Genomic DNA, 21,251 nt, shown 5'->3' with positions numbered 1-21,251 from the left:
AAAATCAAAGCAAGAGAAGACGAAAAGGGTCGAAATAGCAGTTACTATGAAAATCAAGTAAAGGAAGACGAAGAGGATCAGTCAACCAACATAAAGAATGATGGACATGTGGCACTCTCTCCATTACTGATGTAGCAGAAGGAGGATGGAGAGAGTTGGCCAACTTTCATAATATAGATTAACAAGTTTTGGAAAGCCTTTCACCGAGGTCGCACAACATCTAACACTTTCCCTCATAATTCAGAGAATTTATGGGCGGCGGTTATCATTCATCCTTTATCCTATAAAGCACAAGTCACCTGTCCAATAAAAGTTTGACACATCAGATTTTAGTTTATATTTGTTTTAAGAAAAAAAAATCAAATAAAAACAATTACAATAAATCGTGTGAAAAGAGGAAAAAAAAAAACAGGAAAAAAAACTGACCCAATTTCCATGTTTTACGAAACTGAACAAAATATTGGGTTTTTAATAGGCTTTATATTTGTTTCTCTGTGTTTTACAGTTTTTTTTTTTACTAACAAAAGCTGTAAATAACTTTATCCCTAATTTTACTCCCACTAAACACCTCCACGTTCAGAGTAATTTACAACCGATCCATCTCCTATTTAAAATCCAAATTCGAGTTCTTCACAATCTTTCTTTGTATTCCTCTCATCTACATCGTGTTTTTTTTCTTCTTCTGTTTGCTATATAAACTACAATTATATTTGAAAAATCTATCAAACAAGTCCATCCAGGTTTTTCACTACTCTTTATTCAAATGTATTTTCTCTCGCATATTTATTCTCTCTGGTTTTACATGAGTCTGGTTAAAAATGCTGATGATAATTTATGGTTTGTGAATCTTTGAATTCTGCTACTACAAATATGATAATTTATGGTTTGTGAATCTTTGAATTCAGTTGATATCTTATTCAAGTGGACAAATCTAAGCATTGTTTGATTTATTTGTGATAGGTATGAGTACTACCACGATGCATCATTATTTGGTAAAGAGAAATACATGAATGAAAAGTAAAGAGAGTTGGTGAACCTGATGAACGTAAGAGCTCTTACTACTTCCAGTCTCAATCTTTTGTGTGTTATTCAAATGCTTATTTGAATATTAGATCATGTAGAATATTTGCTGATTGAAAGATATATATATTCATAATGTGTGTAGTTTTCTATTTCAAAACTGATATGTTTCCCTAAAATAATTACTAGGTGACTTATAATGAAGATTTAAAATCTGTTTTTTCAAGGATCTGTAGAGCTCATGTGTTAACTTTGTAATATCTTTGTAATTAAATTAGTAGATTACTTGATTGTGATTTGTATTTGTTTTCCATTCAGTATTTGCGTAATCTAACTACTTCTAGATATGGCTCTGATTTTCATATACTCTGTTTCTCATTTCTATAACCTATCTCTCTCATCTCACACATCTAACTAAAAGTTTCTTTCTTGCAGGTGTTGATTATTAGTTTCAGACTTTCAGCCATTACAACAATGTGGATGGAGAAATGATTTTCTTGCTAAGGTGTATCAAAACGAGAACAACAGCATCAAAATATTACAAGAGGAGGAAACAAAATTCAAATTTTTATCCTCCAAACATGAGTATTGTATTTTGCTGGGAAAAATGAGTTAAGTGTTAATGGGATTTACTTCATATATAACAATGATGAACTATTGCTATTATTTTTTTTGAAATTTTCATTGTTTCATATATCTTACTCTAGACTTTTGATAATTTAAGGCATCTTTGAAGTATTAAGAGTATTCTATGTTTGATTTTTCACACCTTGATTTTAAAACTACTTTGTTGTCCAACACTAGTACATATATATAGCATAAAAAAAAACCAATTGGCTTTGGCTCATGTTTCTTCCCTTCGAAGACGTTTTCTCCTTAGAGATTCATCATTCTTGGTTTCATATATGTATCCATTACTTGTTAGATTGAACCCTATTGGGTCGAGGATTATGAAACCATGGGAAGACGCATGAGCTTATTCCTCCTCAAAGCCAATTGGTACACCAATGCTAGAAGTCATACTTATTATATACTAGCTTAGATCTCCAAGTTTTCCCGATGTGGGATTCGTTAAAGTTAATAATTCAATTTACCTTAAACTTCATGTAATTTGACTTGATCTTTTGTAGGTTTATTGAATGATAAGTGGGCTTTTGGACCGAAATAACCAAAATTAATTAGCTCTTAAAAGATGCCCTAAATAATATAACAAAAATCCCAAATTAATAACAAAAATATTAAAAGTTTTGGAAAGGGGTTAGTCAGTGATTAATTTTGAAAAGGAAATAAATTGAAAGCATTTTAAAAGATTTAGTGCAATGAAAGACACTTTTTGTTTTGTTTGTTTAAAATCATTGGATTTTTTTTACGAAAAAAATAATCAAAATCCATTACAATTCAATTCAATGATAAATAAATATAAATACTACTATTCAACAATAACCCAACCCCTTTAAACCTTTTTTTTCAATTTTGAAATCTTCTTTGATCGTTTCGTGTGTGTACGAACGAAGATGGAAAGATCGAATTGGAGATGCCCCCCATCTCGTTTCATTCTCCTCTTCTTCTTTATCTCTTCTCACTTTTGGGGATTCTCACTCCCCAGTTCTGTAATTCAACAGAACCTCGAGGTAAAAAGTTTAGGGCTTTTTTCAGCTCTTTCTTGTTACGAATGTGTAAATCACGTTAGGGTTTGTACTCGATCTGACTCAGTTCTGAATTCTGATTAGATATATACTTGGAATTTTACTTCGAATTCTCGAAAAATCATTACTTTGGTTCAAATTTGTAAAGCTTTGTGTGTTTTGTTTCGACAGAGTTTTAAAGATCCTGAAGATGGAAGGTATTGTGAATTTAAAAATTTCGTCTCTAGTGATTGATTAAACTCGCTTAGGGGTTCGTTATAAATCAGTTCTGATGCTTGGATAGATCATATAATTCAGTATAGAAGACGGTTCTCATGAGGTTCATTGTTCAAGGGAACGTAGCAGAGTTGCTTGGAACATCATTCAAGAGGTATTGAATTTGTGAAAGCTTTGGTTTTTATTTGTTTTTTGGCAAATCTGTTGAATTTTACATTGAATTTTTGTTGTTGTTGTGAAGTAGTATCTCATGCCGTATGTGGAAAAGGAGCGGTATCAGTTGCCGAGTGGTTGTAGAGTTCATCGAGACAATGACATTTATAGAGAACAAGAAGAGCACAAAGTGCATTCAGATATAAACGAGTGGCGTTGTGGATTCTGCAAAAAGTCTTTTTATGAAGAGAAGTACCTCGACAAGCATTTCGATTCACGCCATTACAATTTGCTTAATGTGGTATGCAGATTTGTATTTCTGTGAAAATTCATACTCTTTGGTGTCTATAACGATTCATATCTTATGGTTCTTATGTATTTAATTTTTGTGCGGTTTTAAATTTTGAAAATCAGAGTCATGGTAAATGTCTGGCGGATCTTTGTGGAGCATTGCATTGTGATCTTGTTGTAGGCACGCCTCGGCTTAAGTCTAAGTGTAATCCTGCAGCTGCTGCAAGAAACCGGCACTTATGTGAGGTAATGATTTCTTGGAAAAGCTTGTTCAATCAGCATAGTGTATAGTATACTACTAAAGCAATCAAATACGAAGTTTTCGGTTCTGAATTGATCAAAGATGGACTCTAAAACTCATAGAAACTGTATAACTTCTGATAATTAGAAAGAATATGTCATTGAAAGATTCTCATTTCTGACCATGTTCTCTATGTTTTGTTTCGTGTGTTCTGTGCTTATCTCTGATCTGTTTGGTGGCATTGCAGAGTTTGGCTAATAGTTGTTTTCCGGTAAATAAGGGTCCATCAGCCAACCGTCTTCACGGTATTATAAGTTTATAACCTTCCCTGATACAAAACATTTGTATATTATGTCAACATTTTTTACTTCTGTATTGATCCATAAAAATTCATCACCTCTTATGGGATTCTAACTTTCAAACTGTAGACTTCTTCTTGCGCCAGTTCTGTGATGCACATACATGTTCAGGAGGTTCAAGGCCTTTGTCTAAAAAACCAAAGGTAATAATTAAACACTTTTATCTATTCTTTTTAGAGACATCATACCAAAACTCGTTTAATATCTTCTTGTACATTTAATCATAGTTATGTTATGCAGAAGAGGAATATGATATACGTTATTTTCTCCATCATCACTTTGATATTGCTTCTTCTCTACTACAGTTTTGTCTATTTGTTCCGAAGGTAACAAACATTAAATCTAGTACTGTTTTGTTTCTTATAAAATCCTGAAAAAAAAGATTCACATGAACTCATTGCTCTTATAATTTACTGGTTTGCAGAGGATTGAAGGGTGGATCTCAAGAACTGAAGCGTATTAGACACATTGGTCTGAAGAAGAAACCCTCTTAAAAATTTAGTGAATTTGGCTTAATATGTATGTATTCTTCAACATTTTGGTACAAACCTTTTTTGATCAAACAAGATTAATCATTTTTCTCTATTTGGACCGTTATTAAAAGCCTTTTGGGCCAAACCACAAAACAGATCTCACTTGAAAGAAATAAACAACAACGTTGGATAATTACAAACTACACTAATCGAATCACATAAATGATTAAGCGATAAACAAAAAATTGATAAAAAATAAAGTGGATAAACTCGAAGCCCAAAATAATATATTCATGTGCATAACATATTTTACAAAACGTTAACGACTATTTCATTTCAATACTCCACTCTATATATATACAGAACTCTCAAACCTTAAGACTCCAAATCTTAAATTACTTTTTCATTTCTTTTTTCGATGATAAACTTGTCGAGAGAAGCGAGAAGAAAACGGAGATTGATTCGTGAAGGAAAACGAAAAATTGAACATGACTTAAGTACAGAGCTAATCGTGCGGATCTCTCGAGTACTCACAAATGATGACAGAGATTTTTTGAAACTTTACAATGGTGCTAACAAATATATAGTTATGGCATGGACAGACGACACTCAAGAATACAGAACAAGTGTGGAAACGAGTTTCAACGGTCAATATGTAATGTTTAATGATGAATTTGTGATTCCTTTGGATTCTCATACACGGTATCTTTACATTGAATTGGCTAGAGGATATTCGTTGAAGGAATCTGGAACATCACAAGGAATTGTTGTAATGGGTCGTGCAAAGATTTGATTACCTCCTCCAACCAGTTGTGGTGCATTCTCCGGTGTCGTCGAACTCGTCGGCTTGAACAGTGATCGATGTATCGTAGGAAAAGGAGCCCTAGAATATTCTATGAAACTTCGTAGGTTTATGGTGTTATGAAAATTATCATCACTTTTTTTTCAGATTAGCGGAGTTGTGTTTTTTTTTTTAATTCTTTTTATGTTTTTAATATTTTTTGGATATTATTTTCCAAATTATTGGTCTTAATAATTAAAGTTTGTTTTCAATAAATTCCAGTTGATTTGATATAATATATTTTTTATATAAGAGTTATCCCATATACATGATCCCATCTTATTCTTGTATGATTTGATAAATTCAAATATATCCGTTATATGTTGAGAAGTTTATGACGCATATAATATATCAAACAGTAGAAGAAAATATTATAGACTTATCAATTGTTACAATTAAATCTCTTCATAAACCATGCACGGTTTTCTCGATCATTTTTATTTAAGCCATTTGTTTAAAAGCCAATTAGGGCCAAAACTATAATTTCCAGGTTAGAGTCACTTGAAAGAGTCAAAACAACGAGACATACGTTAGAGATGACGTGAAGATAAAAACGGAGATAAGTGGATCCTACTTTTTCCCAGTATAAGTGTGGAAAACAGAACACTGGTGCTAACAAATATATAGTTATGGCATGGACAGACGACACTCCAGAATACAGAATAAGTGTGGAAACAGGTTTCAATGGTCAATATGTAATGTTTAATGATGAATTTGTGATTCCTTTGGATTCTCATACACGGTATTTTTACATTGAATTGGCTAGAGGATATTCATCGAGGGAATCTGGAACATCACAAGGAATTGTTGTAATGGGTTGTGCAAAGATTCGATTACCTCCTCCAACCAGTTGTGGTGCATTCTCCGGTGTCGTCGAACTCGTCGGCTTGAACAGTGATCGATGTATCGTAGAAAAGGGAGCCCTAGAATATTCTATGAAACTTTGTAGGTTTATGGTGTTATAAAAATTACCATCACTTTTTCTTCAGATTGGCGGAGTTGTGTTTTTTTTTTTTAAATTATTTTTATGTTTTCATATTTTTGGATATTATTTTCCATATTATTGGTCTTAATAATTAAAGTTTGTTTTTAATAAATTCGAGTTGATTTGATATAATATCTTTTTATACTTTATAAGTTTATATCCCTAATAGTTTGATGTTTAGGATTTTTCACACATATTAAGACAACTAGATTAGGACCCGTGTTAGAGCACGGGTTGAAATTTCTTTTATTTATATTATAATTTTAAAATAAAATAGATTCTGAAGATCACGATTAATACTATATTAGGACCTTAAAAACTTTTCAAATCAATCATATAAATTATATTTTATTCTAAAATTATAATATAAATAAAAGGAATTCCTAATCTAGCATTAAGGTTTAATTTTTAATTTCTGAATACGATCCTCAATATCACGATTAATCTTGTTAAATTAGCGAGATTTGATTCCTTTTTCATGATTGAGAGTATATTTTTATCTCTTTAATAACTTTTTTATTAATATAGTTTATCAATAAAATCTGTGGAAATAAATTGGTAATATTGATTCTAGATATTTGGAACCATATATGTGATCTTCCGTAAATAAAGTTTGGAATATCCATGAACTATCAATTTGGAATAACCCTATTAAGATTTTCTGTTATAATTAAAGTTTTATTTGTTATAATTAATATATGGATTAATTTATAATCTATGTATAACCTATTTGTAACCATTTATTAAAATTATAAAATCTATCAAAACAATGTTGTGTATTTTTGTTTTATTATAAAGGGGATGTATGTATATAATTAATTTATTATTTACTTTTTTCTTTATGATTTATTTCTTTTTATTTTTGATCATCTCATGCAGATGTAATGATTTATTTTTCTGACATTTTCTCTACTTTTCACCTTTTTAGTATTAAAAATATTTAGAACATCAATCTTTTAGAGACAATAAATATTCTCTAAAACATCAATTTATCAGGGACAGAGGGAGTATAAGATTTATCCCATCTACATTATCCCATCTTATTCGTTGTATGATTTGATAAACTCAAAAGCATAATATTTTCTTCTACTGTTTGATGTAGAGAATCTAAACGTAAAAATATGATAAAAAATTATAGACTTATCAATTGTTAGAATTAAATCCCTTCATAAACCATGCACGCAATGTTCAAGAAAGCGCTAGGCGATATGTAGTCGGTGACCCAACACCTAGCACCTAGAACTCAGAGTTTAGGCGTTTTAGGCGTTTACATTAAAAACATTATATTTATGATATTATATAGGATTATGTAAAATATATGTTAGAATAAATAAATAATAATAAATAATAAACTAAAATTAGTAAAAATACATTTTTTAAATTTAGATTAGTAAATATGAATATTTATAAATATGTATGTGAATATAAAACTTAAAATTAAAATATATTTAGTTAAATATAAAAAATATATATCAAAATAATATTATGTAATTTTTATGCGGTCTAAACGGTCGTTTAGGCATATGCTGAGTGCCTAGCGCATAGACAACGCCTAGGCAGCCGTCTAAAACCACTTTCTTGAACACTGCATGCACAGTTTTATTGATCCGTTTAATTTTTATTGAACATTGAACATTTTTCTCTATTGAGCCGTTTAATTTGTTTAAAAGATTTTTTTAATTTTTTTTGACAATCAAACCCCATATTTTAAATAATGGGAGATTGAACCGTTTAATTTGTTTAAAAGCCTTTTTCAATTAGGGCCAAAACTATAGTAATTTCCAGGTTAGAGTCAGTAGAAAGAGTCAAAACAACGACGTGGGACATACGTTAGAGATGACGTGAAGATAAAAACGGAGATAAGTGGATCCTACTTTTTCCCAGTATAAGTCCAATATGAGTATATGACTCAAAGTCAAGACACTAATCGAATCATAGTCTTGTCTCTTTCAAGCTCAACTTAGACGATCCACAAAAATAAACCAAAAAAAAATATAAATATAAAGTGGATAATTTCAAAGCACTAAAGATAGGTAAATAAATAATGAAGTGGAATATAACAAGCAAGGTATCCGAATTTTCTATGTACTTTTTTTTTCGTTTGGCATATCTTTTATATGTTTCTGCATATTATAAACACTCTTCGAATATAATTACTACGAGATGAAGGTATAACGTGGATAGTTTTAGTTTACATAGGATTGTATTACTACATAAGAGTTTGTAAATATCTGTGACAATAAAATCAAATGAGTTTAAGATATTTTTTATGAGTTGGTTTCTATAAAAGGAAAGAGACATTAGATAAACCGGTCGAACCGGTTAGCGCAATAAAGTGGTCATCTTAAACCTTCAACATCAAAGTTCGTAAATTTCCATGATCGTCTTTGAGCACCAAAGAAGAAAAGTTGAAAATTCTCAAAGAAAACAAAAAAAAATAAGGCAGAACATAAACCCCATATTTATCTGTCTTTTGTCTTTATCAGAGAATTAAAAAAAGGAATAAAGCTAAACAAAAAATAGATTATTCTATATTTCTATTCTTCTTCACCCCAAATTCATCGACCTAAAAAATCTTCGTAGCTTGCGATATAATTAAAGAGTAAGAAAGAACTTAAAACATTTTACTTTTTCTGATTTAATTCTCAGCCTTCGCCGCCGTGATCGGCGGTGCAAAATATGAAGAGCCGTAGGAAACGCGGAGGTTTAAACGGTGGGGACGTCGTCCTTGTTACGTGGAGAAGATTTTTTCGTTTCGTTGCTTTGTTCGTCTTCTCCTTTGTTCTCTTCTCTGCTTTGTTCATCTTCTTAGGTAATAAAACAATTAATCACAAGGCAGTTCTCGGTGGTTCTGTACCGGCGGTTAAGGTGGTAACAATCCATGAAGCGGTTGAGTTTCCCGACCAAACATTAATCTTCCTAAACTACCCTCCAGCTTCACGTTTATTAACTAAAGAGGACCTCTTTTGCGTTTTCTCCGACGTAAACGATTCATCTAAGCTGTTTAAAGAGCTTCCCTTCGCCGTGGAAACCGATGACAGTGGTCGTCAGATCGTACGGTGTTCAGCCATGCCACGTGGGAATACCGTATCCCTCGCTGTCTCGAGATGGACGGTTGGTAATAATAAGGACCTCCTGGTAGGAACCACACACCGGTGGGATTGGCTAGTCTACGACGCTGTTATAGACGACGACAATTCCACGGTGGTCTTTGTCAAGGGATTAAATCTACGGCCAGGAAAGGTTGCTGACGTGTCGAGGTATGAGTGCGTCTACGGTTGGGATTTCACGAAGCCTAAACTTTTACTTAGAGCACAAGTTATCTCTGCGGCCCAAGAGATCGTGAGATGTAAAACTCCACTAACAGTTTTAGAAGGTCCAAGAACGGCCCAATCACAACCGGTAAGAGTATCCGTGAGAATCAAAGGGAGTGAGATGCTTCCTTCTGTTGCCCAACCAATCAAACGTCCTGGACGGGTCAAAGACTCGAAACCGTTTGAGACGTGCGTTTGCACCATGACGCGAAACGCAGCAAACGTTTTGAGAGAATGGGTGATGTACCACGGCAAAATCGGCGTTCAACGGTGGTTCATCTACGACAACAACAGCGACGACGACATCGTGTCAGAGATCAAGAATTTAGAAAATCGCGGTTACAACGTCTCGAGACATTTTTGGCCGTGGATCAAAACTCAAGAAGCCGGATTCGCCAATTGCGCGATTCGAGCAAAAAGGGATTGCGATTGGGTCGCGTTTATCGACGTCGACGAGTTCTTCTACATCCCATCCGGTCAAACCTTAACCGACGTAATCAGAAACCACACCATAGCACCATCGTCATCGACTGGCGACGAGATCGGTGAAATTCGAACGCCGTGTCATAGTTTCGGACCGTCGGGACTTAGAGATAGACCTCGAGAAGGAGTCACGGCGGCGTACACATGTCGTATGGTGTTACCGGAGAGGCACAAGAGCATAATTAGACCGGAATCACTAAACGCGACGCTGATAAACGTCGTGCATCATTTTCACTTGAGAGATGGATTCACGTTTGCCGACGTTGACAAGGGTACGATGGTCATTAACCATTATAAGTATCAGGTTTGGGATGTGTTTAAGGAGAAGTTTAAAAGGAGAGTGGCTACTTATGTGGCGGATTGGCAAAACGAAGAGAACGTCGGGTCGAAAGATCGGGCACCCGGTTTAGGGACCCGACCCGTCGAACCGTCTGATTGGGCTGAGAGGTTTTGTGAGGTGAGAGATACTGGACTTCAGGGTTGGGTGTTGGAGAATTTCAGGGACCGTAAAACGCAGCGGTTAGTATGGGAGAGAGAAGGGAGGAGAGTGGAGGATGATGTTATAGTTCAAATGGGATCGTGGGCTGATAAAAGGGTTGGTCGGAAGAGGAAAAAACAATTGAAGGCCCAATAGCTTTTTTTTCTGTTTTTGAATTTTCCATGGTGAAAAACTGAAAATAATGTAGAGATAGTCCGATTTGTAAATACTGATTGCTTCCCGTGGAAAAAAAAAGAAAAATAAACAAATGTTATACTTTTTTTTTGTTTACTCTTTTGTTAATAATAATTTAATTTAAAAAATTTCAATACAGCTTTAAATTTATAATTTAAACAAATGTTATATTTTAAATTTTTAGTTTTATCAAAAGAAAAACATGATGATGATTAAAAAATATTATATTTGATGGTGATTATGTTATAAACTTATCATTGTCATAATATGTGTACACCAATCATCACTATAATGTTATCAGTCGGCGTTTTGTTTCCCACATGGCCTATAGCAGCTATAATGCAGGTTTCATATTCTTGCAAAAACAAAAACACCTTTTTCTAATTCTTGATTATATTAAAACTTTTTTTTGTTATGCATAATTTAATAAAAACATCTTTTGGTTTTTTTTAAGTTAGTGAAAATCCGCAATGAACGTGCTTATCTTCACTAAACGTTATTATTTTACTAACTTTTTCTGATTAATTTTCTTCTGCCTAATAAAACTTTCTTCTATATCTAATAAAATAAAAGTGAGTAATTATGATAATGTCATTCGTTTATATTAACCCAAAATCCCGAGAGCGAAATTTGTGCTTATCATATTTATTCATGTACACGTATATAGAAGAACTTTATCCTATAATTTTCCTAACCAAAAAGGAATTGGCTCCACGTCTTTTTTATTTATTTTTGCTTAACAAAATTATTTAGGAATAATCTATATAATCCATAATTTATTAAATCTATATAATCTATAATTTATTAAATTGTTTAGGAATAATAAATGCCATGACAAATGCTATGAGCTCCATAATTAAAGGTTAACTTATGCTTCTGAGGCTAATGTTACCTTTATTGCCTACCCATAACTCATAAGAAGCCATAAACTATAATTTCACTTTTCAAACAGTTTAAGCAATATTGTAATTACAAAGATATAGAATAAAAATCTATAAATCCCATATAAAACTTTCTGATTCTGCAAAAAATATTTACACCTTCCTTTTTTTTAAAGAAAAAAATCAAATTATTGGCCAATTATAGGAACGTGATAGGCAGAATCAAATATAATCTTAAACAGCTGTCTTGATCAATGCATCAAAAGCCGGGGCCAATTCAACCCAATAAAAATTTAAAAAATAGAAAACAAATCTTATTTTTAGACCCAAAAAGAAAAGAATAACTTATTTTAAGATATTGCAATCAATTTTAATAAATCATAAATAAATAAATAAGTTTTTTCCTCTCTATATAAACAAATCACACAATCCTATTTACACAACAAACAACACATATCTTTATCTCATCCATTAAAACCAAAACCAACACTCATCTCATAACGTTTTTGTGAGACGATAATGATGATGATGAAGAAGATGTTTGTTCAGATCGCTGTGGTTTGTCTATTGGCGACGATGGCCGTCGTCTCAGCCCACGAAGGTCACCACCATGCACCAGCTCCAGCACCAGGACCTTCATCTAGCTCAACCGTTGTTTCGGCCACCAATATGTTCACTGTCTTGGCTGTTGCCGCCGTGGCTCTCTTCGTTGGTTCCAACCACTAAGTTGGTTCCATTACATTACATTCGTCTTTTTTCTTTTTCGTTTCTGTTTCTATGAATTTGTTCTCTTTTGACTTTTAATATTATTATTTTTTTCATGAAAATTTCCCATTTGTTATAACTCTTTTGATCGATGTTTATTTGATGATTTCATGAATAAATAACTCTTTTGGACGTGTGTGTGTTTGGATTACAAATCCGATCCTTAGGAAACGATTTAAACATCGTTTTCTTGATCTATGAGATCTTCAAAACCAACTGAATCTTGTATGACAAAATTTTCATAAAAAGTTTTCTATAGATTACAATGAAGCCAAAAATATTACGAAAAGGTCGTCAACGGTTTTGATTCTTTTTTGTTCTCCTTCCGTTTAGGAATATCTTGTTTTTCTTTCTCTTTAATGTTACTCCTAAACAATAAAACAATATTATTATAGTAGATAGAAACACGAGTAAATAAGTACAAAACAAATATTGTGATAAACTGAAGGAGTTAAGGAAAAAACTGAATCGTACGTAGATCAAACTACTCTTCTCTATTTTCTTTACATCTAAAAACAACATAAAACAAAATAATCAAATTTGTATTTTTTTGGGAAGCCAAATATTAGAGAGCAATGCTCCTAACCTGAGAGCTAGAGGTTATTTTACACACACTTGACACACACACAAATAGCCACCATCATTCATTCATCAAGCGTCCCATTACCAACAAGTCCAAGATAAATTAAGAAGAAAGCCTTGTTAAATTGGTAAATAATTGAAACTCCTCTCTGCTGTGAGACCAAGACATCACAGGCTTCAAATTCCCCAAGAACAGAGTTGTTGAAGAACACACAAGTGTCATAGTTTTGTCTGATTCAGGGCTGCTTCCTAATGCTCCATTAAAGCCGCTTCGGTTTCTGACAGAGGAGCTGCAAAAGGAAAGTGAGATGGGTAATGAACTTCAGGAACTCGGTGAATCACACCAATGTCTGATCTTAGACAATCATTAAATATATGTGACTATGAGGATAATCAACGTACCTAATAAGTCTTCATAGGCATCTGATAATAGGGACGAGTCCATTAGTAAAGGTGGGGAAAATACTTGATCATCAACGTCGTAAAATGATTGTTGTGCATCAGAAGCTACACTGTTTGATCCCACAACCGAGAGAAACCCGTTACCGTTATCGTAATCTTTGAATGAATCTAGATCATCATACGTGTCAGGTATATCGCTGTACTTGCTTGGCGCGAAGCTATCAGGAACATTGTGTTCCATAAACGAAGGCTCGCTCAAAGAGGTAACTGCCCTCGACCCTCTGAGAGGCAGGCCTTTGGTTTCTGATGGAAAACGGGAAAAGCCAGTTGCTGAAAGAGGTACAAAATAATGCTCCGAGCCCTCATCGGATTGACTGTCCCGTGATGATCCTGCTGAAGAAGGAATCAATAAAGCCGCTTCTCTCACAGATTTCTTCAGGTTCTGGACAAAAGAACTGCTAGTATCTGTAACCAAAATTAGAGTTTAAATTTGAATTAGAAGAAAACACATACTGTGATCAACTAAATTAACTACATTCTCTTACAAACCGATTTGAAGAAAATGAGGCAGTCATAGATTAGTTAGAACTGGAATAGGCCTAGAATGGATGATTGGCATCAAAACTAAAAGCTTGAAAACTCACATCAGCAAAACCTTCTTTTGATATATTATTTCGTTTTAATAGAGAAGGTAATTATGTAACAAACCTGTCGGCAAGTTGTCTGGTCGAGCATTTGATAGTGCTTGATCTGTAGAGTTCTTCTCAGACAAGCTTTCCATTTTATTGACCTGAGAAGCCATTGTCTGTCGCTTTTGTGCATTTCCACCTTTACCAGAAGAAGTAGGAGTGGAGCTAAATAACTGTGGAAGCTTTAATGTAGGACTAGCTGAGACCTTATCGAGCTGAACATTAGACATTGTCGAGGTCAGCTCAGTAACATCATTGGATACACCTTCCTGTATCACAAGGAAAAAATGTACATGAGCGTCTCAATAGCGTATGCATCGGAAGAGAATGAAAATTAAGTCATCCACTGTTACCATAATTCTCCCACTGCCCTGAGATTGTAGAAGTGAAGATGCTTGCCCATTACTTCTCGTGACTGGAGGTAAAGTCGGGGGAAGACTATTAACCTTCTCAGTACATTCTGATATGGACTTTTGTATGGCTGGAGAAACCTCCTTTAATTGGTTGATAAGTACCTGCATACAGTGTGCCATCAACAGTAAGAACATAGTAGATATTCAACCAGTAACTAAGTTTTTGTCAGCACGCTCCAAGAGATCCAACAAACAGTGCGGTAATATCGATTATCTCGCAACTTTTGATACTCTCCCAAGACAAGCTGAATCATAATGACTAACGACCACAATTATAATGGAACTTTAGGGATCTCCAATTAAACAAAATGTCTTGCTTTATACAAAAGATAATTGTTGGAAACCCAGATTTTTAAGATTTATTTTTAAAACTGATGTGGGTTTTACTATAAGCTTCGAGTCTTTGACATCTTTCATCAAGGCCCTTAAAGAAAAGCAGCTTTCTTTTATATATGTTGAGCATTTGACTTCCACAGTTGGCCAAAAGCAATTTCTAAAAAAGGGAGCAAACAAGCTAACACATTTACCTGAAAGCTAGCTAAATGTTGTTGATGTTCAGTCAAAGTTGCAGCCAATGATTCAACATGCCCACTTGTACCACCATCATTCGCAGTCCGTAAAATATCTGGACCATCCCCATCATTCGCTTTAGCCTGGAAACATATACAGATGGAAGATAAGTATAAATCCATTGGAACTGAATTCCTCACAGAAAACAGAGTGTGAAGCATTTTAGGCCATCGTATAATTAGTGAGAATGGTAAAACATACTACAGGGAAAAAAATTCCATAACAAGACAGAAGAAGACATACCAGAAGAAGAGACTGTTTATGAATACGCTGTAATGCATGTGTCCAGCGCCTTATGACTTCCGCTACATCGACTGTCTGGTTGATCTTTCCACCTCTATCATCTACTCGAGAAAGTGTTTCATCACTTGCTTGTGAGCTGGCTGATTCGAAACTGTCTACTAAAGAGTGGTCATGCATGTTTGCATACGATCCATCACTTAGTTCGTTGTCATCCGCAAGTGACAAGGCTGAATCATCTAAATGGGCAGAGAGTAATTCTGCACGAGGAACTTGAGAACTCTGATCCATAGCTGCAAGTAGGGCCGATCCTGAAATTCGGTACCTACAGATCAAAAGAAACCCAGATGTCAGTAATTAGGTAAGTAGAATTCAGGCCGTGTTTCTTACAAGAGGCAGTTACCTATGTTCCCTGTGAGCTATCAAATCCTCAATGGGACCAGACGCAAGAACTTCATGCTGACCTGAAGATAGTGACAAAAAACATAACTATAAACTACAGTATATAACTCCTGCACAATTCATATAATAAGTACCTATCTCTGTATTAACTCTTCCAAACAAACAGAACAGCACAAAACCTTACCTTTACGAGCCATGATAGAATCCCATAACCGAGTTCCCTTTGAAACTAGATGAGAATTCTGACTGGAGCTAGACACAAGGTCATCCCACACTTCTCCTTCCTGCTTCACTTTGTTTCTCAAATCGTTAAGTTTCTCAAGTTCCTGTTGCAGGTAAGCCTGATGCAAACGAAACAGAAAATGAAATGCATTAATAGAAGCCAATATGACAACAAAATTGAGTACCTCTCACTAAAAAATAACGTCTTACCTCTTCAGCACAGAGACCACGGAACTCTGCAGTCATCTCATGGGCTAAATTAGACCACATGGCCTGTCTTTGTACCGCAGTCTCTGCATTTTTAAGAAACCGGCGACGCTCAAGCACCATCCGGGCCTGAAAATCCATTTACACGCACATTTCTATGTTATCCCGTGCACTCGCCAACAAGATTTACATAGACCAGTGAAACAATAAAACACAATCTTCAAAGTAACACTTTTTGGTACTACCTTGGTTACAGGAAGCAAAGTAGCAGCATGTGAGAAGGATACGTCTGTCAGAGAAGAAGGCAGAGGATTGGAAGCAATATCAGCAGGAAACGTCCGCCTATGAACTTCTCTTAATGCATGCAGTGAAAGCTGCCATAAGAGCTCCACAAATCTGCAATCAAAAACAAGAGGTGCCACATATACATATCAGATCACATGGAGCAGAAATGGCTAACTAAGTAGAGAAATTAAGCCTAAATATGCCCGACGAATACGAAGCAGAAACGACTAACTAGTTGCTCATCATCAAGCACTAGAATGAAACCCTTATGGAACATAAACATAAGAATCACATTAGCGTAGCCTTAACCAACCTTGGTCCACAGCAAGTGGCTAGTGATGAAACCCTCGAATTACTCCGTGGTAAAGCCCCTTGTGATTCAAGCTCGCTTATAATCGCTTGAACAACCTTCAGATGCATAATTTTAGTGTTAAAGTAAACTAAGAATTCAAAAAAAAAACAAATTTGCTCACAAACAAACACAAAAGAAACTTCATTTGCTCAAGCCCTCTTTTTTTTTACCTTACGAAAGTCGCGAGATTGAGCCGAATCGAAAATTGGCCAAACCTTATCAAAATCCTGAGAGATCAAGAAAATACCCAAAATCAAACGATTGATTCCAAAATTCAAAAACCCAGAATTCCAAAACCAATTTCGTAACGAGTGAGCCAAGAGAGAGAGAGAGAGAGAGAGTCTTAGAAGATAGAAAGAAATCGAACCTTTGCAGACTGAGCAGGGCCACGAAGAGAGGAGAGGATGAAGTAGAGAAGCTGTTCACCGAGCTTTGGATTGGAATGGCGAAATAACCCGACCCGAGGGGTGCCATTGGAGGCTCCGAGTCCGATCACGTTCGGATCCAAACCCAAAAGCAAACAGTTTGTGTACATTGCACTCTCGAGCTCAAGTTCTCTCTCCTTCTCTCTGTCCATCGTCATCACCGTCGTCGCCTCCGATCTTCTTCTCTGGTTTTTTCCTTTTTCCCCTTTTAATTGAATCTCGATCGAAATGTGTTGTTTCCGGCGACTTTTTAAATTTTAATCCCTCAACATTAATAATTTCCATAAATCGCCCCTAAATTTTGTCAATGCCAACTTTAACATCAAAATTTATATGCCAAAGCAAAGGAAATGTAGTAATCAAATTTTTTTTTTTTTGAATGGTATATATATTTATATACGCAACCCTTTAAACAAATAGCCATACTCCATGTAAAATATTACACAAAATGTCACTGTATTTTAATACAAAATATAATAACAAAATCTTAATATTAATTTGTCGTAACCTGAAAATGCTTATCCAAAAAAATAGTAGTTATTAATTTATTAGATTACAAAAAATCATTAATAAAATTATTTCAAAATTATTTAATAAAATAATAATAAAATTATTTCGAAATTATGTAATAAAATAATTAAACAGATTCTATTTATTGTTTCAGAAATTTTAGGAAACAATAACAAACTATTTAGAAAATTATAAAACTTAAATTTATTTATAAAACTAAGATTAAATATTTACATATCTAAATCATTTAATAATAACAAATATATATTAAAATTAGGATACAACATTGTTTATATTTTTAAAATATATCTATATACTTATTTAAGCTATGTTGTTAAAAATTTAACCAGTTCTGATGTGAAATATTACGAAAATGCTATTATATTTTCATTATTCTAATCATATATATAAAAGTAGAGTTTCAGTCTCTCCTTATTAGTCCACTTGGCAATGCAATTTTAATAAAAAAAAAATTATTTTAAAACACAAATTTAAAACAATTAATTTTCACATTTAACTCACATAATATAAAACTGAAATCTTTATACCTTCTCCCTATAAATTATTCATTAACTTTATTTCTCCACTAAGTTGTATTAGTCAATTGTATTAAAACAAAACAATAAATTAGAATTGTAACTCTCATTTTTCTAAATGTAATTTTTCATCATTTCTCTTCCTATAAATACTCATTATCTTATTCTCTTAGTCTATCACTCTTTCATTCTCTCATCTTCTTCCACTACTCTCAAATCTCTTTTTTGTTTTGTTTTGTTTTGTTTTGTATTTTTTTTTGTTATTGTTGTTATATAGGTTATAAAAAATCAAATCAAATATATTTGTAAAAGCTTAGTTTTAGAGTTTGTATGATATGTATATCTTATATATTTATTTTAATCTTTTAAAATGTTTATCTCTATTTTTTATTTTATATTAACATCTTATAAGTCATTATTTTCATACTTCCTTACAATATTCACCACACAATAAGATCATAAAGTTGAAATGATCCATATGTAATTATCTATTATGTCTTTGGTTATCTCACATATTCATGTATCATTTTCAATAATTTATAAAGATCAATATAATATTTAAAGATCAATATAATTATCCATTTATCCATTTATAAAGACTATTTTGTTTTGTGATCTAATTGTTAAATCTGCAGATATCAATATAATATATATATATATATATATTTTTATGATTTGAGGTTTTTGAAAAAAAAAAGAACATAATTAAACAATTGGTTTTTTGTGTCTTTAATCAAAATAAAAAATGATCCAAAAAACAAAACATATTCAACTGGAACTTAAATATAAAAATAAAATATAATTTTAAAAATAGCATTTCACTAAATTCTCTAAAGATGAAACCATTAGTATGAAATCTAGCACTATAAATTAAATTGATGAGTGAAAACCAAAAAAATATAAGTTATCCTTGGGATTTTAAAAATTATTGAGATTGAAGAATTCATATAATTTTATAAGAAAACTAATTTAGTTTGTCACTTAAAAAGTAATATTTTTTATTTTGAAATATTATGTGTAAGTGTTGAGTTTATATCAACAAACAACCAAATCATGTGAATTTTGATTAAGCCACTTGGTATTCCTTTTATTTTAGGTTATAAAAAATTAAAATATTTATTTATAATTAAAGACATGTAACTCCATTTAACTCAAATGTAACTCCTATCCAATAATTGTACATTAATTCATTCCTCCTACTAACTTATTATCTTTCAAGAGAAATTATTTTTGGTTAAATTTTAATATTTTTTATTTATTTTGGTTGGCTAAACTTATATTCATATTTTGGTTGGCTAAATTAATATATTTCTCATGTAAAATTATTGTTTATAATATATTTCTCATTTCAAAGTTTAAAGCAATATATCATATATATAAAAGTAAGGTTTTGGTCTCTCCTTATTGGTTGATTTTCATTTAATGTTTTCTCATTTTTTTTTAATTTGCTTTCTAATTGCTTTAAACAATATTAAGACCCAATAAACACAATACATTTAACTCACACATTAAAATAAAATTATAACTGAAAATAAAATAAATTATGCATTAATCATATTCTACCATTCAATTTTATTCAAACACAATAAATTACTATTGTAACTCCATAGTTCTAAATGTAACTTCCATCATTTCTTATCATATAAATAAGCATTCTCTCAATCTATCATTCTCTCATATTGACATTCTTTTACTATCTCATTTTCACATTCTCTCATTCTCTTCTACAATACCTCAAATCATTTTTCGTTTTTTTTGTTATTTTTTATTTCTTATTTTTGTTGTATGGGTTGTAAAAAAAAAATATCATTGTAAATTGTTAATGCTAAATTTTAATTTTAGAGACTACATGATATATATTTTACATTGTTCTTATTTTAAAAGATTTATCTCCTTTATCTAATTTAGATTATTATCTTATAAGTAATCATTATCTCTTCCTCTCCCACCAATATCAAATGTTGTTATATCTCATATGTGTTGTAAGAGTTTGTTCTATATTTTAATTTTTAGAAAGTATTATATATATATATATATATTACATTGTTCTATTTTTTAAAGATTCATCTCCATTATCTAATTTGGATTACCATCTTATAGTAAACATTCTCTCCTCCTCTCCTACCAATACCAAATGTTGTTATATCTCATATGTGTTGTAACTTGTAAGAGTTTGATTCTATATTTTAATGTAGAAAGTATTATATATATTTAACATTGTTTTCAATTTTTATTTTATTTATATAAAAAAATATTTCTTTTATATTTCTTGCCTTTCTAATCTATTCATATTTATTTTTTAAATTTGCATAGTTAAATTTAAATTCACATATGTTGGTTTTAACAAAACAATCAACTTTATTTGAGAATTAGATGTTCCTATTCATTTTTAAACAATCAATGTGTAACATATAAGCATTTTGTCTTGCAATCACAAGTTCCATTTCCATTGCTTAACTCCATGGTTAAACTATAATATATGTTGTCCTATTTGTAGGAATAACAACATACTTATTTAATTTATTTAAAAGAGCAGATGATTAAACGAAATAAACATTTCTCCAAATTTTATAATTCAATCAGTGAGTGTACTTATTACTTTGAAAAACTTTTACACTGAAGTTCATAAAATCATATAAGAAAACTAAAATACTATATCACTTCAAATTTGGAAGGAAACACTTGGTATTCCTTTTTAAAAAAGTCAAGACACATATAAAAATTTATTAATATTTAACTCACTTTAAAGACATTAAAGGTCATTTAACTCAAAAATAACTTCTATCCAATAATTTCATACATTCCTCCCACAAATAAAAAAATATTCATATATGTTCAAGATTGTATTTAAATATTACATAATCTTTTAGTTAGCTAAATTTATAGTCACATATATACAATATATATACATAAGAATTTATATTACTTATTAACACCATAATTCGACCCATTATTTGCTTAACTCAATATTGGTTTCAAAGCCAACTAAAGAAAAACAGAAACGATCTTATTGATATTAGACCAAAACATGGGCATACAAACATAATCACTTACACGGAAGATATTTAAAAAAAT

At 32.1% G+C, this 21,251-nt stretch overlaps 6 protein-coding genes and 1 long non-coding RNA gene across 9 annotated transcripts; 6 read left to right on the top strand and 1 right to left on the bottom strand.

Moving 5' to 3' along the window:
* The first annotated feature begins 617 nt into the window (after positions 1-617).
* Positions 618-1,726, top strand: LOC147933313 (uncharacterized). Its single transcript, XR_015574143.1, has 3 exons — positions 618-740; positions 961-1,045; positions 1,456-1,726. It is a non-coding gene; the product is annotated as an uncharacterized LOC147933313 (long non-coding RNA).
* Positions 1,727-2,464: 738 nt separating this feature from the next.
* Positions 2,465-4,511, top strand: LOC104732744 (uncharacterized). Of its 3 annotated transcripts, none has more exons than XM_087477613.1 (9): positions 2,465-2,651; positions 2,838-2,863; positions 2,964-3,036; positions 3,127-3,336; positions 3,450-3,572; positions 3,815-3,872; positions 3,996-4,069; positions 4,154-4,252; positions 4,351-4,511. In XM_087477613.1, exons 1-9 carry the CDS (start codon positions 2,535-2,537, stop codon positions 4,387-4,389), a joined length of 819 nt encoding a protein of 272 aa, XP_087333739.1. In that variant the 5' UTR covers positions 2,465-2,534; the 3' UTR covers positions 4,390-4,511. The 3 variants fall into 3 exon arrangements, with proteins under 3 accessions (XP_087333739.1, XP_087333738.1, XP_087333740.1); XM_087477612.1 differs by having other exon boundaries at positions 2,466-2,651; positions 4,167-4,252; XM_087477614.1 differs by lacking the exon at positions 2,465-2,651 and having other exon boundaries at positions 3,124-3,336; positions 4,167-4,252.
* Positions 4,512-4,817: 306 nt separating this feature from the next.
* Positions 4,818-5,192, top strand: LOC147933312 (uncharacterized). Its single transcript, XM_087477396.1, has one exon. It carries the CDS (start codon positions 4,818-4,820, stop codon positions 5,190-5,192), a length of 375 nt encoding a protein of 124 aa, XP_087333522.1.
* A 677-nt stretch (positions 5,193-5,869) lies between these two features.
* Positions 5,870-6,205, top strand: LOC147933311 (uncharacterized). Its single transcript, XM_087477395.1, has one exon. The coding sequence runs from the start codon at positions 5,870-5,872 to the stop codon at positions 6,203-6,205; it is 336 nt and encodes a 111-aa protein (XP_087333521.1).
* A 1,850-nt stretch (positions 6,206-8,055) lies between these two features.
* Positions 8,056-10,727, top strand: LOC104732743 (glycosyltransferase family 92 protein RCOM_0530710). Its single transcript, XM_010452325.3, has one exon. It carries the CDS (start codon positions 8,905-8,907, stop codon positions 10,654-10,656), a length of 1,752 nt encoding a protein of 583 aa, XP_010450627.2. The 5' UTR covers positions 8,056-8,904; the 3' UTR covers positions 10,657-10,727.
* A 1,279-nt stretch (positions 10,728-12,006) lies between these two features.
* On the top strand, positions 12,007-12,473 carry LOC147933310 (arabinogalactan protein 24-like). The gene has a single exon (XM_087477965.1). The coding sequence runs from the start codon at positions 12,096-12,098 to the stop codon at positions 12,300-12,302; it is 207 nt and encodes a 68-aa protein (XP_087334091.1). The 5' UTR covers positions 12,007-12,095; the 3' UTR covers positions 12,303-12,473.
* Positions 12,474-12,756: 283 nt separating this feature from the next.
* Positions 12,757-17,454, bottom strand: LOC104732742 (AUGMIN subunit 6). The gene is made up of 13 exons (XM_010452324.3): positions 17,073-17,454; positions 16,876-16,932; positions 16,667-16,761; positions 16,314-16,464; positions 16,072-16,197; positions 15,824-15,980; positions 15,641-15,701; positions 15,241-15,562; positions 14,955-15,080; positions 14,368-14,529; positions 14,034-14,283; positions 13,326-13,790; positions 12,757-13,213 (listed from the first exon to the last, which is right to left on the bottom strand). The coding sequence occupies exons 1-13, from the start codon at positions 17,286-17,288 to the stop codon at positions 13,173-13,175; spliced, it is 2,229 nt and encodes a 742-aa protein (XP_010450626.1). The 5' UTR covers positions 17,289-17,454; the 3' UTR covers positions 12,757-13,172.
* Positions 17,455-21,251: the final 3,797 nt, after the last annotated feature.

This window comes from Camelina sativa, chromosome 12 (assembly GCF_030686135.1).
Source record: "Camelina sativa cultivar CO46 ecotype springtype chromosome 12, ASM3068613v1".
Classification (NCBI taxonomy): domain Eukaryota; kingdom Viridiplantae; phylum Streptophyta; class Magnoliopsida; order Brassicales; family Brassicaceae; genus Camelina; species Camelina sativa.
This window is presented reverse-complemented; position numbering and strand designations above follow the sequence as displayed.